General features: G+C 41.8%; 3 protein-coding genes across 5 annotated transcripts; 1 reads left to right on the top strand and 2 right to left on the bottom strand.

Annotated features, from left to right (window-relative positions):
- Positions 1-118: 118 nt before the first annotated feature.
- On the bottom strand, positions 119-4,137 carry LOC132258569 (leukocyte receptor cluster member 8 homolog). Its single transcript, XM_059755927.1, has 5 exons — positions 3,989-4,137; positions 2,019-3,886; positions 1,743-1,941; positions 1,451-1,658; positions 119-577 (listed from the first exon to the last, which is right to left on the bottom strand). The coding sequence occupies exons 2-5, from the start codon at positions 3,813-3,815 to the stop codon at positions 409-411; spliced, it is 2,373 nt and encodes a 790-aa protein (XP_059611910.1). The 5' UTR covers positions 3,816-3,886; positions 3,989-4,137; the 3' UTR covers positions 119-408.
- A 116-nt stretch (positions 4,138-4,253) lies between these two features.
- On the bottom strand, positions 4,254-19,363 carry LOC132258565 (tubby-related protein 4). Of its 3 annotated transcripts, none has more exons than XM_059755916.1 (8): positions 19,197-19,363; positions 17,719-17,911; positions 9,115-9,570; positions 8,376-9,044; positions 6,629-8,248; positions 5,549-6,562; positions 5,280-5,480; positions 4,254-5,212 (listed from the first exon to the last, which is right to left on the bottom strand). In XM_059755916.1, exons 2-8 carry the CDS (start codon positions 17,812-17,814, stop codon positions 5,096-5,098), a joined length of 4,173 nt encoding a protein of 1,390 aa, XP_059611899.1. In that variant the 5' UTR covers positions 17,815-17,911; positions 19,197-19,363; the 3' UTR covers positions 4,254-5,095. The 3 variants fall into 3 exon arrangements, with proteins under 3 accessions (XP_059611899.1, XP_059611900.1, XP_059611901.1); XM_059755917.1 differs by lacking the exon at positions 19,197-19,363 and adding an exon at positions 19,025-19,111; XM_059755918.1 differs by lacking the exon at positions 19,197-19,363 and adding an exon at positions 18,637-18,795.
- LOC132258579 (uncharacterized) lies at positions 16,234-17,172 on the top strand. The gene is made up of 2 exons (XM_059755942.1): positions 16,234-16,732; positions 16,798-17,172. Exons 1-2 carry the CDS (start codon positions 16,505-16,507, stop codon positions 16,987-16,989), a joined length of 420 nt encoding a protein of 139 aa, XP_059611925.1. The 5' UTR covers positions 16,234-16,504; the 3' UTR covers positions 16,990-17,172.
- Positions 19,364-19,401: the final 38 nt, after the last annotated feature.

Raw genomic sequence — 19,401 nt, 5'->3', positions numbered from 1 at the left:
GATAAAACTTCTTATTATCACAAATTTTTAATTATATAGTGGTAAGATTTTAAAGGAAATTATTTTAGTAATGGGATATTTTCCGCACGAGAAAATTATCTGCATGTCTTTCTTTAAATTTTAAATAGTTCAATTTAAGTGACCCTCACAATGTTCTGAAGGCTATCGCACTCACTAATTATAGTCTCTCTTCTTCCCAATTAGTCCACGCCAACAACCAACACTCTCACTTAATCGTGTCTCTCAGTGTCTTTAGCACTCGTTCAATCCGTCCTTCACACTATGTCTCTCCTCCATCCACCGTTCCACTCCCACGTCGACGCAGCCCGGCAGCATCCTCAGTCGCGCGCCTCTTAATCCTCAATCTTCCCCCAACAGAATACCTCCTCATCATTATCATCATCATCTCTACACATTCGCAAGAATATTCATGCTGTTCTTGCAGTCGATCTGCACCTTCACGCCATCAGCAGTGACAAAGGTGATCTCTATTGGCTCCAACCACTCCACACACTTCTGCGCCGAGTCGAAAGCCAGCATTTTTGCTACCAATTCCACAGGAATATTCGGCCGATATCTGTGATTCGCAACATTGCATGTGTGTGCGTGCCATTTCGCGGTTTTGGTTTTTGGGGAGATTTTATGATTGGAAATTTTTCGCGAAGGAGAAGAGTAGAAGATGGCATCAAGAGAGAGAATAAACAAAAATGTACAATTATTACATAAAATCATCACTCAGACATAAAATCATTCAAGAGAATTTTTTTTTTGAGAAATTGCATTGAATTCCACATAAAATTCCACACGAAAAAAGTGGGAAAAAACATGAGCTTTGAAAGAAAAACCACATGATGAACAGTGTCTATTGATTTCTCTATGAAAGAAAATTTTATAATTATATTTTCATTACGTTTTTTCTTATTTGGCAAATTCAGCATTTAGTGATGCATTCGCATAAATTGCAAACTTGATATTTGATATTAATCAACTTTAGATGAAAAAATACACTGATAAGAACCATGACTGGGCAATTAGAAATATGTTAATGTCAATTGTCAATTGAATGACTTTACACACACTGTGGTTGTTCTTCCGCAACCTCCATCGTCTTGGCTGAAAGAGATATTTTTAATTATTGCATAATGTGGAATTAGTATGAGAAATGAGCTCAGTCACACCGTCAGGAACCCACAAATCGCATTCTTTCACTTCACACTCTCACATGTAAATGAGCTTTTTCTTTTGAAAATTCTTCAACCACTTTTTCTCTCTTTTTTTTTCTAGTAAATCTCTCTCTTGCTCTCACTCACCATTCCTGCCACCATACAAACTATTCAAAAGTGAATCAAAGGAAATTGGTGGTGTGAGAGCAATGAGATCATATCGGGGGAAAAGGAAGATAACATATGGTAATGTAAGAGAATATATAAAAATAAAGGTTTTTACGTACGCTTTGACAATACTCTTAAGTGCCAGCTTGCGTTCCCTATCGACAAACCAGTCAATTAGGTAGCCAGCCATAAGGGGAGCGGACTTGTATAATTGGAAAAATTTGCAATAGTTACCCAAAGCCCATGCCGTTCTTAATTCTAAGGCATGAGCTACGGATACATTTTCACGCATTGCCACTGTCAGAGACTTTAGGATTGTGGTCAAGTCTGCAAAGAATCAAGATGAGTAATAATGCAATTAGTCTTTCAACAAATCACTCATACTCAAAAGCACACAAACACAACATTTACCGAGTGTATTTTTGGTGAAGATATAGTAGAGTATCCGATATGCGGTGAATTCTAAACAATTCTCTCCCCCAACCTCACCATAAAGCATCTTCAATTGTGTCTGACACTGATTAAACTCCTCATGATCCCCCTTTTCCATTGCTATTCTAGCGTGTGTCTCGTAAACCTCCACTGTGAAACCATCACGAATACCTTGAACCTATAGAAAGCACAAGAAAAAAGGCAATCAATTAGACATACATTCCTTCACAGCATCATGTGAAAACTCAAACTCACCGTCAAATCCTGGCGAATAGACTTCAGTTGATCACACGCATAGTAATAGTCTTGCTTCTCCACCCATCTTGCCTTCACGTTGGTCAGAGAGATCTTCAGAACATCCACAGGCCTCACTTCATTGGACGCTGGCGCTTTAGTAAGTCGCAAAAAGGATTTCTCCACATCTCTGCATGTTCCGACGATGTGAATGTCCGACAAGTCAAAGTGACCTTCCCTATCGTCTGCATCGTCCACGAATGGCCGACTGACGGACGGCATCTGAAGCTTCTTGCGCTTGTTGAAGGGATTCATCGCGACACTCACCACGCTCGACTGCACGCTGGGCTTATTGAATCTCGCCGCGCGCTGCTGCAGCCTCTCGGCACTCCCCTCAACGGCACCCCCAATAACGCCATTTGCAGAGTAAAAGGGCACCTTCTTCGTGGACGGCGATCCACCCTTCTTCGTCCTCTTGCTCTTGGCACCCATGGAGAACTTTGACGCCTTGCCACCCCCCTTTCCCCGGTACGACGACGACGCATTACTGCTCGAGCTCGTGCTGCGACGCTTCCGCCGCGGACTCACCGAAGAGCTACGCGATCGACGCTTCAGGCCATGGCGCCCCGGTGACTTCGAACGCGATCGACTCACTCGGCTGCTCCCGTGGCCAGACTTCGAGCCCAGACGCGCGCCGAGACTCTGCGAGATTCCCTTCTTCACTGACGAGCTTCCCGACACACCACCAGACTTCTGGTATTGCGTCAGGAGACCCGCAACCGGCGGCCTCTGCACCAGCATCGTATTCCTCTCACTATGCACACTCGGTATGGGCTCATTGTCCCAATCCTTGGTCCACAGCTCACCCTTGTTCGCCGCCGCCGTGATCCGTCCCTTCAGACAAATCCCAATTTGGTCCTTGTCAAAGTCCGTCTTGCACTTAGCATAGCAACGCGTCACGTAGTTGTTCAGACTTTCGGGCCACGCATCTGTCGGATTGTTGAATGGGTTCGGTGGGGCCGCGGGGGTCTTCTTCGGGAAATTCACCGGAGGCGGACTCGGCGCCTTTGGCACTGCCGGAGGCAAAGGTGGCGGAGGTTTGGTCAGGTCGGGCGTGATCGTGGGCGGCGGTGGAGGAATTGGCTGTGCCGGAGAAGTATCATTGCCGCCAAATGCCTGCTGCTGCTGCTTGTTCTTGTTCTTCTTCCTCTTCTTCTTCTGCCCGTTGGGGAACTGCTGCTGAGGCTGCTGCTGGCCGGGCTTCTGGCCCATGTTCGCCAAGTGATTGTGAAAGACATTCTGCTTCGTGGGGCGATTGATGTGGAAGCGAATGGGACCGAATTTGGACTGCTGTCCTTGCTGCTGCGCCTGCTGGCTGCCGTTGTAGTACGGCGCCCGTGGACTGCCGAAGTTGGACACCGTCGGCGGCGGTGGCCCCGCTGGCAGTGGCGGATTCTCAGTCGAATGCTCCTGATTCGAAATCGCCACATTGCCAAATCCAGGCGGGGCGTTTGACTGTGTCATCTGACCAGCGGGTTTATTGGGCTGCTGGTAGTTCATGTAGTGCTGAATGTGCTGATAGTAGGCGTTGTAGTATTGCGCATACTGTGGACTGAAGCCCGCGGTATTGTACATGTTGCTGAAGTTGTACATTTGCCACGCCTGATTCTGCTGCTGTTGCTGTTGTTGTTGCTGCTGCTGCTGACTATTCGAGTGGGGTAACGGTGGCGGAGGCACTGAAGTATTCCCGAGTGTTCCGGACGTCAAGACACCTCCCGCAGTCTGACCCATTGAACTCGTTCCGGACACCTCAGCCATAGTGGCACTTTCCACACTCACAACTTACCTTTCCTTGTAAGAAAAACTTGTGCAATTACTTTGAAAATGACCTGGAAAGGTATTTTACAAGAAATTTCAAAATGGCGGATCAATTGGGTCACCCTCGCGCCCCAGGAAAACTCCAAAAATAACACCTGGGACTGGCAACTCACATAATATTTCATTGAATTTCTTCTCTGCGAAGTCCAATTGATAGATTTATGCACTTTTCTCTAAAACCAACGCATCAATTAATCTGCGAAAATGGAAATTTTCACTCCGTATGAAACTCACTAAACAATGGCGTTTCTGAAACTCACATCGTCTGAAGTGAGCGCTGAGCAGTCTAGCGGCACAGTCACCAGGGGCGCTGTCGGCATGGTGAGTAGATTCAAATTTCAACAGTAAAATGGAATATACGCAACTTCTTTTACTCCACAATTCATTTATTCCGTAAAACAAATATATGCCTTATTTGGACATTGAAGGATGGAATCCACATGATTTATCGATAAATAATACAAACTATTGCACCGAAATATATTCAATTCTACTATTTTCTCATATTGAAATTACTGACGGTTGCATATTTCACTTTGTTACAATTTTTTAAGCTATATAGTATAATATTCTAAGCTCCAAAATTATTCATTACCCCATTGTGTAGCACAAAAGTCTAGCCCCTGGGATTTTTCCTTACTTGATATGTGATAAAATTATATATACTTTATCTGTTGTCACAATTCTCAGTCACACAGATATATCATTTCGTGCTCAATAAAAGTCCATAGAATTTAAGTACAAACGTAATAAATAGTGTTAAGCGAGATTAAGAATGGCAATACAAATTAGAACAAATTAAGTTAAATCGTCTTTGGTATCTTTCCTTTCCTAGTCGTAAGTCAAAAATCAACAAAGCGTTTTGGGGAAACAGACTAGATATTATTTATCAAATAAAAATAATAATATTGCACTTTTTAGCAACACCTCGAAGTTAGTCGCTTTAGAACACGAAGAAAACTAACATTTAACGATCAAGAAATACAATATTAGAGCATCTCGTCTCAATGGAATACTCTAATGCGGGTATACAAATTCCTCTCACATTTCCAATCACTTCCTCACACCTCTTCTGTCCACTTCTATTTTATAGACACGTAAAAACAATTAGAGAGAATTATTGAGAGTATTAAAATGGTTTCATATATACTTAATTAATAGTCTCACTGTCGAGCTGAAAGTTATCTTAAGCGTTCTTGCCGCTGAAAATAGCAAATTCCTTATTTAAGACGCTGCGTCACATTCGCGAGAGCCACGGCAAAAGCTTGCAGAGCTGAGAAGGGATATTGGAAATCGAGGGTGTAAGCATTGCCGTCAATTCGCCCAAACTGCATGACCTGCAATTGCAAGAGAAACCATTAAAAATATCTTACAATTACGAAATGCAACAACAAAAATACTCACTTGCTTTCCGCGAAACTCAATTTGAAAGTTCTTAGCGGACTCCTGAGTCACGCGGCCGCCAAAGTCCAGCTGATACACCTGACTATTCTCATTCCACATTGGCGCCTTGTTGTGCATCACAAACTCGCGCCTCAGTGGAGCCGGCTGCGAACAAACTGATGACGAGGTAGTTCCATTCGGCTCAATCTTCCCCCTTTTCAGCTGCCAAAAGAAAATCCCCAAGAATTTAGAAGACAACTTTTAGCCTTTGTGTCACAAGAAAAACTCACCTTCTGCCTCAATTGAGCCTTTTGGAATGTCTCCAAGTCACGATACTGCTTCCCACCAGACGACGTGTCCTCTCCGGATCCACCCTGACCCAATTCATCGTCTGAACTCTCCACGGGCTGCTTTTTGCGCTGACGCCTGTTGAGAAGCGGCGAATTCAGGATGTGCCTAATAGGCGAGGCGCTCTGGTGTCTCTTGCCCTTCTTGCTGGGCGCCGGCGAGGCAGGACTACTCTTTGGCAATTTGCTGGTATGTTGTGGCGATGGTGGCGTAAATCTACCCTCATCCAAATCCCTCAAGCGACTTATAATGCTCTCCAATGTTGTCAAGGCCTGAGTGTGCAGAGACACCGACGCTCTCTGCTCCATGGGCATTATCTCTACCTGATCATTGTCATAGAATCTCATGGAGTCATCCTTCTTCTTCCTCCGCGACAAGTAATTCTTCCTCTCCAAACTCGGCGATTGCTCCTCACCACGCCTGCTACTGGACTCTTTGTAGCGATGCTTTCTGGAGAATAGTGGACTGTCCGTGTAGCTCGTGATGACTTCCGTTCGTTTACTGCCAGGCACAGAAGGTCTCATCTCCAATCCATTGTTATTACCAGACATTCCAGCACCATCATGAGCAGAAGCCGATGGATATCGCCTTGGAGTGGCTCCAGTTTTGCTCTTTCCCAACATGCTATAGTTGTTATTCACACTTATGTTGTTATTCACCAGATTCTCATTGCGCTGCCCGGGAGATTTTCTACATGACAGACAAACGCTCTCAAGAGAACTCACAGTTGGAGATATTTGTTTGCACACCGCACAAATTTTAGGCTTCTCTCGACGATTGAGAATTGGCGTGCGAGAAATGAAACAAGTTCCAGTCGACGTTTTCACTGGTGGATCTTTGGAAGAATTTCCCTCTACTGGCCTTTCTTTCTTTGGCTGCTCCCCAATTTGCTGCAGATCACAAAAGTCCAGACTCTTCGATTTTCCACTTTGCTGGAGTTTTGGCTTTGTCATGTCCTGAAAATACAATGAAATAAAATTTAATATTGTTGAAATTCAATATACAGGCATATAAACACTCACATCGTGTTGCTTTCGATTCTTTTTGGGCTTTCTATCGACAAGAATCAACCTCTTGTAGGGCGTGTCTCTCCTAAGCATCAGCAGAGCTGAGTCCGATGGCACCATGTCCACAGAATCAAGATATCCCACACTACAGCTCCTCGTCATAGCATCTGGAATTGCAGGGGCAATCGAGAGAACCGTGGGTGTCCTTCGAATGGTGGACGTAGAAGGAGCAGTCAAATCTGCTGTTGGTGCTTCCTCATCAATATACTGAAGGTCTTTCCGCCTCCCAAATTTGCAATTATCCCTCTGATGACTTCCTTTTGACTCCAGACGTTCGAGATTTAAATTCAGATTCAGCGGCACAGGATTAACATGGGAATTTGTGGTGCGTGGCGAGTCAGCTATGAGGGCACTCTTCACCTGATGCACATTTGTGGTGTAATCTGACGAACTGGAGTAACTCATGAGAGTCGTCTGGGCAGCTGGAGGACGATCAAAGATGATATCACTGGGTGCTACGGCGTTCTTGGGCGATTGCAGTGTTGGCACAGATCCTTCACAGCACAGTGGAGAAATAGCATGGCGAGATTGGCCAGAACTCGAAGAACTGCGTGAATAAGGTGTCACTAAGTTTGTGTAACTCGGTCCCGGACGCGAAGTCACTGTGGCGGTCACTTTTCCCTCAGGCTCTGTCGTGTCCGCATAGGGAAGTTCCTCTTCATAGGACTCCGCCCTAGCCAAGGGCCCTACAGCACCGGCAGGTGGAAGTGGCGGAAGATCCCCTCGCGGAGAGTAGTTCTTGAGAATGGTTGTGAATCTATTCGGTCTAGGTGACATTGGGGCAATTGGAGGCGCCCCTTCCTTCAGACGTCTCGTCTGCACCGGCGGCGGCGAGTACAATGGCTGCTCCTCCTCATCTTCACTGAAGATATTGGGATTGAAGGTCGGATCAGGACCCGCAGGAAAGTCATCCCGAAGCTCCGTTATCACCAGAGTCATTTGACGTGGCTGCAGATGCAACAGAGACGTCTTATATGTCACCTGACCAAGATTTGCCGGAACTGTTTTGGAAATGCCGTGAATCTTAAACTTCGTCCCCCAAATATTTGATGTCACTTCCACAAGCTTCACATCTTCGGGCAGAGTGTCTACATACGCCAATTCATCATTTCCTTCACCACCCTCGTGTGTTTGACCAGATTTTTCCGATCCATTTGCAATATTTTGAGGTTTTCGTCGCGCTCGGGTCTTTCGTCGTCGCTGAAGTCTTGGTGAACCTCGACATCCATCATCCAAATCACTGTCTGACGATTCTGAACGGCCAGTTGTCGTTCCTCCACCAGTGGATTGACTCGATCCTGATGAACTTTTGTTGTCTGGCGAATAGGAGAAGAAAATTGATCCATTCTCCACCTGCGGATCGAAGATGACAAACTCAGGGCGAATTTTGGAGGTTCTCTTTCCTTTGAGAAGCGGCACGAGTCCTCCCAAATATTCCAAGTAAAGCGTGTAGCACGTGCCAGAGCTCAAATTTGAATCGTCATCGTGACGGATCATTGTGCAGTGAAGCCGTGTGGAACACACTGGCGGACGAGACACAAACTCCCTCAGGGACTTTGCATCCGGAACACAGCACTGAAAAGACATATAATTGATTTATCTCATTACCAATTCACACAACTTTAGAATTTTAATCTTTCACAACCTCCCATTGAATTATTCAAAGAAATTCTGGGAAAAAGCATGAAATGTCTCAACTTACTCGGATTGTTTGAGCAAAAAGGTTGCCAATGAGCAATTTGATGCGCGACGGAAGCGGAAGTCTTGAGAGGAAAGCCTCAGATGGGAGACTACCCTGGATCTGGAGGCGACAGAGTAGCTGAAGGGAGGCAATCTTCCTCGACACCCACGCAATGTGAACATGATTTCCTGTGGCTATAAATATCCTCTTGTCATTGTGACCCCACGTTAGAGCACTAACAGGATTGCTGCTGTTGGGGATTCTCGCGGTGTACAATAAATTTCCACACTCTGTGTAGAATTTCACGAAATTCTCATAGACTGGAGTCGATGGTGGATCCAGAAATTCGGACAGATTTTGACACGTTCCCGCCACGGCGAGTAATTCGCGTGAATTGCTCCACTCCATCACGATGCCGAGCAGATCAGTGCGAATGCGAATTGGAGAGACATCATCGAAAGACTTGATGAGATAAATGTAGCCATTCTGGAAGCTCACAGCCAAGACAAATGATCTCTTTGAGGCATTTGTAACGCCTGGCTCAATGTCTTCACCCTCTTCCATCTTGAACTTCTCGCACGACCATGACATGCCCGTGATGCCGACATCAGGGCACAATTGCACTTGGGATACCATCGCTCCGTGGACATCCATCACAATCACCTGACCTTGTGTGGTGGCGAAGTACACCTGAAGAAGCACGAGACAAGAATGAATTAATTACACCGAAATATATTTTCAACCACCGTCGCACACTCACCTGTTGGTCATCAGGCGTCCAAATGCCACACGTGATGGTGGCATTAAGATTGAGCATTGACGACCAGTATCGCTGTCCTGCCACAGATCCCACCAGCACAAATCCATCCTGATAGCAAATCAGGGCCATTCGACCATCGTGTGACCATGCAAAGTGCGTCACTGGCGTGTTGCGATCATTAATCAACTCAATCGACCACCGTCCCTCGTACTTGATCCACACAAAGATGATTCCTGAACTGTCGCATGACGCCAACTTCTGGTACGGCTCATTCCACTTCACCAGGATCACTTCCGCTCGGTGGCCTCGCAGATTGTAGTTCGTCCTCAGAGGAAACTCCATATTCTTCTTGCAGTGTGACGTAGAGAATGTCACACCAACAATCCCACGAATATTTCCCGTAGCCAACCATCCTTCCTGATAGTAGTTCGTCCTGTTCAGCTTCCATCCCTCATCCTGAAATGGGAAAAAAATTCACAGTTTATTTTCAACTCAAGTAAATTCCCAATTTCATCCATATAGCTTATCCAAGCTATTTTCTCCTTCTTCACCAGAGGGAATATTCACACAATTTCTCTCCCTTTGTCGCACTACAAATTTCTACTCATATTCCTTTTGTCGACATGGAGGAAGAGAAGAAATTGGAGTAAAAAAAAAGGTAAATTGGATTCGTTATTTAAAACTCCTCTCTTGGTGAAAAGCACACATACATATATGGGAAGCACTTATTTTAAATCGTATGAGATTTTCTCCGGGTTTTTCTCTCCTCATCCAACAACCAACCCTTGAAGGGTGAATTGAGTGAGGAAATCTCAAGAGGCGCCACAGACTCTTCGCTGAAACACCTTTGATATACTAAGGAGACACGATAGCGAAAAACACCTCAAAATGTTTCCAAGAGGGATGAAGAAGACTTCCCTTTTCGCCCATCTCGAGCTCATGATGGAAGAACTACTCTCGCTTGAAAATCGTAACTTTTTTCTTCCAAGGCCTTTAAACAACTCGATTTGGCTTTATCTAATGGAAGGATAAGAATAAAAGGGAAAATTCACGTCGACATCAGTTTACCATCAGTAAAATATATTAAATTTAAAGTTGTTTACACTTGATTTAGATTTATTATCTCTATACCTTTTCCAATTTACTCTTCATGCAATATTTCACCCCAATTCACAGTAATGGAGCTTTCGCTGAACTTACTATAGGGGTGAAATTTAATTACAAGAAAGGTGTCTTAATTGCACTCGAAAACGTACTATTACATTTTCTATTTCTGCCCTATCAAGTCCAAAAAATATCTTAAGAGGTGATTCTCATGTAAAAGCGTTCTCTTATTCAGCTAAAATTGCCTCAGCGTAGCTTTCAGACTTTCCCCCCTTGGAATTCTCAATGGGCATAATTATGAAGAATTATGTAGAGATGCGACACATAAATTTTCCACACAAATACACCCCGCATTGTCCTTGCTCTATAGATATAAATATGTATGTTCATAAGAGGTAGGGAAAAAATCCTCTCAACGCAGTGTTCACTGCTGCAAAAGAAATTAATTATGTTACTCATTATGAAATGAAATGATTTAAGAGGAAAATTATTTTTACTTGCCAAAATTGTTGCTCTTGAATTCACTCTCAACCAGTCGAGAGAAATTTTCATCACACACCATATTTTTATTTATACTCTAACGAAGAGCTTAAGTGAATTTCACAACCATATTTCAAGCTTATGAGTGTGAAAATAATAACACTTCTGTATCTATGTGTATTTTTGGCACGAATATAATATAATATAAATAAAATTCATCAGAGTTGATTCACCCCTTTTCTCTACAAGAATCGAGGAAAAAAAATCATAAGATATAACGACAAATAATAGGATAAGATTAAATAATAAATGGAATATTTTAAGAATCCTCCACGGTTCACTTTGTATTAAATCGCCGGTGAATTTGCCTCATCAGAAAGAGAAAATTGAATTTATCTCAAATCCACCTTTCCCGGAATTTTCCCTCATACTCGCCTTCTTTTCATGTATAATAAGAGATGGGAGATGGATGAGAGAAGCATGAAAATCTTCAATTTCAGCGCAATTTCGAGAGTGGGAAAATCACACACTTTTTGTCAGCATTGAGTATATCGTCGCTCAATATATTACATTGTTCCCTCGTAAGGAAGGAATGATTGTGACAATAATAGCATTGAATCATATAAGTCTAGCGTTCTCACAATAAGAAACCATTATTGAATTAATATGATATCCACTTATGCGAAAAATGAAAACAATCATACCAGAATTTTTTCGTCGTTACAAACGTAGCATTTCTGACAATAATTTCTGTATAATATCTTGGGGAGAAAAATTGATCGAGATTTCATGGTCCTTTGTATTACTAGAGAAGAGAGGAAAAGGTGAGAAATGGACCATAAAATTCACGTACAACTTACCACTTATCGACAAAATACAAATACAATTGGAAATAAGTTGGATCTGAGTGGAATATAAATTCGATTCAAGTCTGTGATTTCTTCAGCTTAGAAGATGTGACAAAAGAAAATCTCTTATAGTTGTATAACTAAAATATATACAGCTGTAGTGAATTTCTATTCACTCCTTCACAGCAATGGAGTAAGAAAAGTTCTGCGCAAAATATACGGCGGAAGTGGATTAAAATTCTTTATTGATACTATTGCTTCATATTTCACTGGTAATGCAATATATCACTGAGATTAATTTACAATTGAAAGTATCTGACATCACTTGATAAATTTTACTCCGAATTGATAACCAAGACTTTTGACTAAAAGAAGTGGTACAAACTCTCCCATATGAAAGAATACTTCAAAAGTGATGAAGAAATTACAGATTGCAAATGATTCAAAAATACTTATTTTTGATGAAGAGCAATAAAATATAACAAAACGAACGTTATAACAACATTTTGAATGTCATTTGCGCCAATTTCTACTTTAAAGTCCATTATATGAAAATATTTATACAGAAAGAGCATACGAACATTCGGAATTGCGAAAAATATTCTTTTCACAGCTCCAAGAATAAGACTTTTTGCTGAATTCACCCCACATGAATCCTTCTTCCTTCGCGCTCATGAACATTACTCGACTCCCGTGTTGGCAGCATTATTGAATATTTGATATATGGAAGAAATTTCCAGGGTAAAATTTTCTTTTTGCCTTTTCTATAAACTTCACATTATATATGGCCTATGGTGAGTTGCCGCGCAAGGGGAAAGAAATATTGGTGTATATTTAAATAAGAAGAGTGTGTCGTGCTCTGAAATCATGGTTTACATGTACGACAAAGTCATTGAACAAATATTTAATATCCCTGCAAGCCATAGACTAGGAGAGTGAATTCAAAATGAGCCACGGTGAAAGTTTAATATTCAAACATTCAAGTCAACTCTCTGTTATACTTAAATCTTCTAAATTTCTTTGTTAAAAAATATCCAATACCACCATTATCTACAGAATATATTTACTCATTTAAACCAATTAATTTGGCAATAATGAGTTCCTTGATCTGAGAAGTCTTCAATTTCCTACAGGAATTTTCTCACATTTTCACATTTACACAAGTATATTCTCATTCTCTTCTCCTAATGATTGATTTGTGAAACATGATATAAATACATTTTCTCACATTCAGACAGGAAACAATGGCAAGGGGAAGGAAAACTTTCAAACTCAAACATTGCATGTGAATTTGTGCGAACTTGAGGGGGTGGAAAGAAAGGAAAATTTCACTTTAACATGAAAACACACTAATGACACCTCCCATTTCACTCCCGTCCATTCAGATATTCCTCAAATGGGAGAATGGCAAAGGAAAGGGATGAAAAGTCTAATATTCTGCACACTGTAGATATTGATATTCTGTATGTACATGTGAATGTTATATATAGCAAAGATGTACTGGAAATTGAAAACGTGATTATAGCGCCTTTTTCTTTTTCCTTTCATTTCCCTCCTTATTGCAATATTAATAATACTCTCTCCTCCTTGTGGTTTATTCATATTTCTTATGCGCCTTGTCCCACTCTTCATAATTTCGCCATTTCACCTTGCACCCTCTTGTACTGCACATACATATATTCCAATTTAATGCACAATTTGCATGCTAGATCCTTTTCAGAACACCGTACTTCAACCCTACGTCCAATTAGGCACGACAAATGCAATTGACGCCAGAGACGATATATTCACGGCTCAGCCGCGATTGTCAGGAATGGCTGAGAGAGAGAGAGAAAGAGTACTCTGTAGAATCAACAAAGCAAATTTTAAATGAACGCACAGCACAGAACAATTGATATTAAATCCCTCCATCCAAAATGGGAGTGAATGTGCAAAATGAAGAAATGCGAGAATATCATGACTGGGTGGTTTTCTCACCTCCAACGCCAAATGCTGAGTGGTGTCACTTAATTCTTGATTACATCTCACCCTTCACGCCCGCTTTTTTCCACCCCGCGTGCAAACAGTCACACAAATTGCGAGGAAGGCAATTTAAAATTTTCGTGTGCGAAGGAAGAATATCATTTTGCTCCGTCACCTCAATAGAAGCACACTTCCACCACTTGAGGTGTGGAGAGGAGAAACCTATCTTGCCAAGCATCTCACCGGGAAGTGTGAAGAGTTTAGCAGCAGTCCTCTCACTTGACTTTCTGAGGTCGCGAGGAAGAGCCTGAGGAATGGCTAAATGAAGGAAATATATGAAAGTGGGAAAAATTATTTCACACCGTCACGAAATGGCAATGAATTTTTTTTTCGCCTTAATGCCCAGAATGTCGTTTGCAATTTCACTCTCTCACTCCGCACCCCTTCTAAAGCCCTGAAACCATCCCATTCACAATCGCTGAACACACTATCAAAACAATTTACTTGCAATTTCCTGAGTCTGCCCCCGAGTTCCAACGTCAAATCCATCACGAAGTTGATCAATATTCAAGGTCCTCTGTCTGCGTAGTCGATTTTGCATATATAGTGCAAGGATGAAAGGCTCAAACTCGTGGGTGTTTCAATGCGAGAATATTCACTCAACTAACAATCATTCTCGCGAGATTCAACACACTTTTCACAGAGCCACAATTTGCCCTTATCATCATTTCATATTCACTCTTGTTTGCTTGTTGAATTAACAACAAAAAAAAGATACGAATTTGAACTTTTGTAGAGGGTTAAAATATGTACATTATTCAATTGATTCTAAGCTACTCGCTTGTCATGTACAGAAAGTGAGGAGTAATTCAACTGACATAATCACCCCCGTATATCCTCGGCATACTTTCTGCCCACTCCCCGCCTTTTAAATTACAAAGCTCTCCAATAAGGAAAATTCTCTCGGGGCTTATGTAGCGTCCAGAGAGGGTAGAAACTAAGTAGAGCACTGCATCATAAATGAGAAAGTTAATTCACTTACTCTTCAACTCATCTTCACACGTAGCGAACAGAGGCAAAATAGAATATCATAAGTAATAGATAGATGTGGGGAAAAGCTCCATTGAGAATATATTCTTTATTCAATAAATGTGCCAATATACAGTCACTGTATAATAGAAGCGCGATTGTAAGAGGAAAATGAATATCTATTTTTGTTCTCTCTCTCTTTCTCTAAAACACTACAATGATGAACATGTGCTGAATGTGACGAGTGTAACCATCAGCAAGTCACCGGTTGGAATGAGGCAGAGGAGAAAAAAAATGTGAGACCATATAAACAAATAGATATAAAGTGAATTTATATTGTAAGATTGCATTGAATTTTTCGTGTTACATCCTTCCACTTTGACCTTTCTCATTACCACACGACGAGTCTCTTGAGCAAGAAGCCCACGAGAAAGTTATACTGTGTGTATTATGCCTTCCCCCATATCCATTTCCCACCCAGTAAAGTATTCAAGGAGGATATACGAGGCAAATAAAAAAAGTATCCATCATGAAACTCCAATTTGATCCTGTGCCAAAAAAATAAATTCCCAAGGAAACACATTTGTCGTCCTTCTCGAGAGTGAGAGGCAGAACACAAGAGAAATTCTCTTCAAGGTTAGACGTGGCTCTTGGACAGACATTCTGACGCTCCACTCTTGTAATAAATTGCCTGTGCAGACGAAGAAAACCATATCTAGCAAATTATATTGAGTAGTAATTTCGCCAGTAATTTGCAAACACACGCCTCAAAAGCCACAAACACTAAACCACACACATTTTGCAATAAGATATTAGGAGATTTGCCTTACACATGCGGGATATCGATTTATATCTGATAATGTACATTGATCTCTCTTTCGCAATTCACCTGCGTCACAACAATCCCTTATCAATCAAATTTCTTCTCGGCTATTGCGAGAGCGACGAGAAAACCCGTGACAAATTTGCGAAAACGAGAGGCTGACGAAATACAAATCAATTAAACAGCTGATAACTTCATGATATCACGATAGGGAGTTTATTATGAAATTTGCCAAAATTCAAGAACCTGTCAAGAAAGAGTATAAAACACCATCAAGTTGAATTGTTTGGTAGTGTATCACGCAAACCATAACCATGAAGTGCTTTACGGCCTTACTTTTCGTGGCCATTGCCACTGGTACTTTGGCTGATTTTTTTACAACTGTCCGGATTGGCGAAAGACAACTTGGAGAGCAATTGTTGGGGTTTGCCACCAACTCTTCTCTGACCACCACTGATCTTGATGAACATGAAGTTACTATTTTTCTCAATGCACCACCAAATTCCGTAATCACCTATATTCACATTAATATCTTCCCAGTAAGTAATTGGAATTTTCTTTATGAGAGATCTTTCGCCAATTAATCCTATTCCATTTTCAGAGATGGACCTCTTTTAGTTATCCAGTCCCAATTCTGTACAATGCTAACATTATTATTCAAAATCGTAATACAACACACTTGAGTGCTAATGCTTACTATTACGGTTTCCCTCCTGGATCCAAACAAGCCGAAGCTGCCAAGGGGAAGATCGTGGAAGTTCCGGTTCGAAAGGAATTTATTAATCCTGATGTATAAAAGGAATTTGATAGAGTATGTCTAAATCCTTCTGACAATCTTTAAATATATAATTGCATTCTAAAAGTGTATTTTTGATTTAAAAAAAATATTTTGGACTTATGAATCGTGACTCTTATATATAGACACAAAATTACGACGAAAAAATCTTTCGCAATTTTTTCTTTTATTAGTACATTGTATCTGATAACATTTGAGATAATTTACAATTTCAATTTGATAACAAGTTCGATTTTATGGTACCCAATCTCTAACATGGAAGAGTTTCTCTCAAAATATCAGATAATAAATGGGGTATATAACCCACTTTAAAGACTCTACAACCAGTTTATTTTACAATATTCAACGATGAAGTGTACATACATTGTGGTCCTCTTGCTAGTGGCCCTTACAAAGGGTGCTCTAATAGACTTTGAAGTCTTTACTATTGGCAATCGAGAGGCTGGAGAGCAATTACTGGGCTTTGTCACCAATTCGTCCCAATCCACAACCGAGGAAGATTCTCATAGTGTGACCTTATTCTTGAACGCTCCACCTGGATCACGAATTACTTTCGTCCACATGAATATATTTCCGGTAAATCTCTATAAATTAACACTATTCCGTCTGCAGAAATGCACATATAATTCATACTCTTTCAGACTTGGCATGTTATATCCCATCCAACGGCTCTTCCTCCAGATTCCGACATTATAGTTCACAATTTTCTTACGACACATTTGAGTGCAAATGCCTACTATTACGGCTTTCTTCCCGAGTCACCAGAAGCACAAGCCATGGAAGAATTACCCCGCAATAAGGATCGTAAAACAATTTTGAACGACAAATATTGATCGAGTTGTCAAGACAATTAAACAAGTTATATTATAAAACAGAATCAAGGCAGCATAATCCTTTATAAAGGCAAAATGTTGTGATAAAAAGCGCGAAAAGGTTTTAGAAGTATGAGTAATTTCATTGATTGGCAAATTCATCACTCTATGTCACCAAAAATAGGTGATTGAGATAAAAACTCAAGCTAGAGATTAAATAAATAGGTGTTTTTTTCTGGAATTGACTCAGTGTGGTGTTATTCTTTGAAGACAGCTCCTCTAGGTGTTTCTTAGCTCCTTGCAAAATGCAGTGTTTTGTGGCATTAGCAGTTATTCTTTTCTTTGGATCAGTCGTGGCTCAAGTTCCATTCATAATCGGAGAGGCCGAACCTGGACAGGAACTATTAGGATATGAATTTTCTTCGACACCAGTGACAGCGTCTGAGCAGCCACATGAAGTCATTCTCTGGTTCAATGCCACCGAAGGCACACGGATCACCCATATTCAAGGCGATGCTAATCCAGTGAGTGTATTTATAGCATTCTTTCGTGAACATACAAGAATGTACAGTGTTGATTGTTTTTGCAGTCTTGGACATTTGTCGAATGGCCTGCACTTATGCGAAACTCGGTGAAAATTACAATTGGACACAACCACACAACCTTCATGTGGGCTCAAATGTTTGTTTCCGGATTTCCAGCGACTCCTTAATTAAATAAAGGTGTGTGCTTAGTGCAAAAATCACTCACCTCTGGAATATCATCTGGCACCTTTCCCATCCATGACAGTGAGAGAATTGAACAGTCGCACTTGGTGTTGATGCACCTCTCAAAATGCAGATGCATTTTCTTCAAATAATAAACCACTCACACTCCACTCACGAACCCTCCGAGATTATTAATAGAATCGTATCAATTTCCGCAGAGTCGTTATATTGTGTGGCTGTTGATAGAACAGAAAAAAATCAATCAATTTATGGTCTGGCCTCTGTATTGGCTCTCAATTCATTCTCATTTTCGTCCCTCTCTCTCTCACAACTCTTGTACACACTCAGCGTCATTTCATTTCAATTATCCCTAACTAAATGGTATCAATTTCGAACGCTGACAGAATCAAGGATAGAATTGCAAGATACTTGACCGGAGGCGCACTCTTAAATTGAAAAGAATAATAATGTCATCGAAAAGGAGTTCCACATTCTCTATGAAGGCATCTCTCAGTGAAATAAGCATAGAGACACTCATGATGTTCTCAATGTTTTATCGATTATTGCAGTGGAGCTGTGATAAAATTAGAAATATCTACAAAACAGGAATAAATTGTAACGAAACAAACTTTCATGCTCTTGTCTCACGTCGCCGCCACTCGATCGGGTGGCTTCTAGCGAGGCCGCGGGGCCAAATAGACCAGAAGGGGTGGCAACAAGAAAATGCTGGCAATTTAAATTGGAAGGCGGAAGGGAAAAAACTTCATTAAAATTGCATGATTCGCCGTCTACAGTGTCTCCATCCGGAATCGATCGGTTTGCGAGGCAAAAGCCAATGGGATTTGCAATGGCTTCAGTTACTTCTTGGCATCTCTTCCAGGACAATTTGGCAAGTAATTTCGTCCTCGATGGATGCCCCTCAATTAGTGAGTATCTCGGAATTTTATAGTGTGGAAAATACCATCGAAATGGGGCCACTTGTTGATGCTGCTGGCCAGTTTCTAGTCGGTAGAAGTTGCCAAAAACTGCGTGGGAGTCGTGGGAAGTCTAGGATCCTTGACACACACACAATCTTGCTTGGAGACCTTCTCCGGACAGTCGAACGAGGCAGTGCACGATTTGGCCTTGTTCCCGATTGAATGACGCGCGAAATGGGGTGCTCTCGGGATGGCTATCGCGATGGGGGCGCCTGGTGCACACCTCCGAGAATCCTCCCTCTGTTAGCCTTTGTACACGAAAGCGCCACTATTTTGCACATCGCAATCCATTGGGGAGCTCTTTTTCACATGATATTCGCCGAAATTGCGCTGAATTGTAAGAGTTGAGAGAGATGAGGAAGAGAGGCACACCGCAATTCCCAATCATGGGCCAGTGAAACTAAAAATACACTGCACTCCGACTCTCACATCTCTCGACGACGCACCGACACGGACTGCGCGTCGAGGCGTGATTCTGCGAGGGACGGAGCAATGAATGGGGCGGAGGGCGTCCGGAGGCGAGAAGAAAAAAAGTTCAACTCACGTTTCTAACGGACTTTTCACACTATTTCCAACATTTTCACACACTGTACAGACACACAGTCACTCCCTGCATCATTCTGGGCAATTTAGCGTGGCAAAAACTGCAGTATGCACTCTTTTTTCACGGAAAATACCCAAAACCTCCCTTTCGCGAAGGGCAGCTCGAAACGTCAAAGCATCCAAGCCACCCCGCGTCGACTGGGGCG

This window comes from Phlebotomus argentipes, unplaced genomic scaffold (assembly GCF_947086385.1).
Source record: "Phlebotomus argentipes unplaced genomic scaffold, Phlebotomus argentipes genome assembly scaffold_4, whole genome shotgun sequence".
NCBI lineage: Eukaryota > Metazoa > Arthropoda > Insecta > Diptera > Psychodidae > Phlebotomus > Phlebotomus argentipes.
Note: the sequence above shows the minus strand (reverse complement) of the source record. Positions and strands in the feature narration are given on the sequence as shown.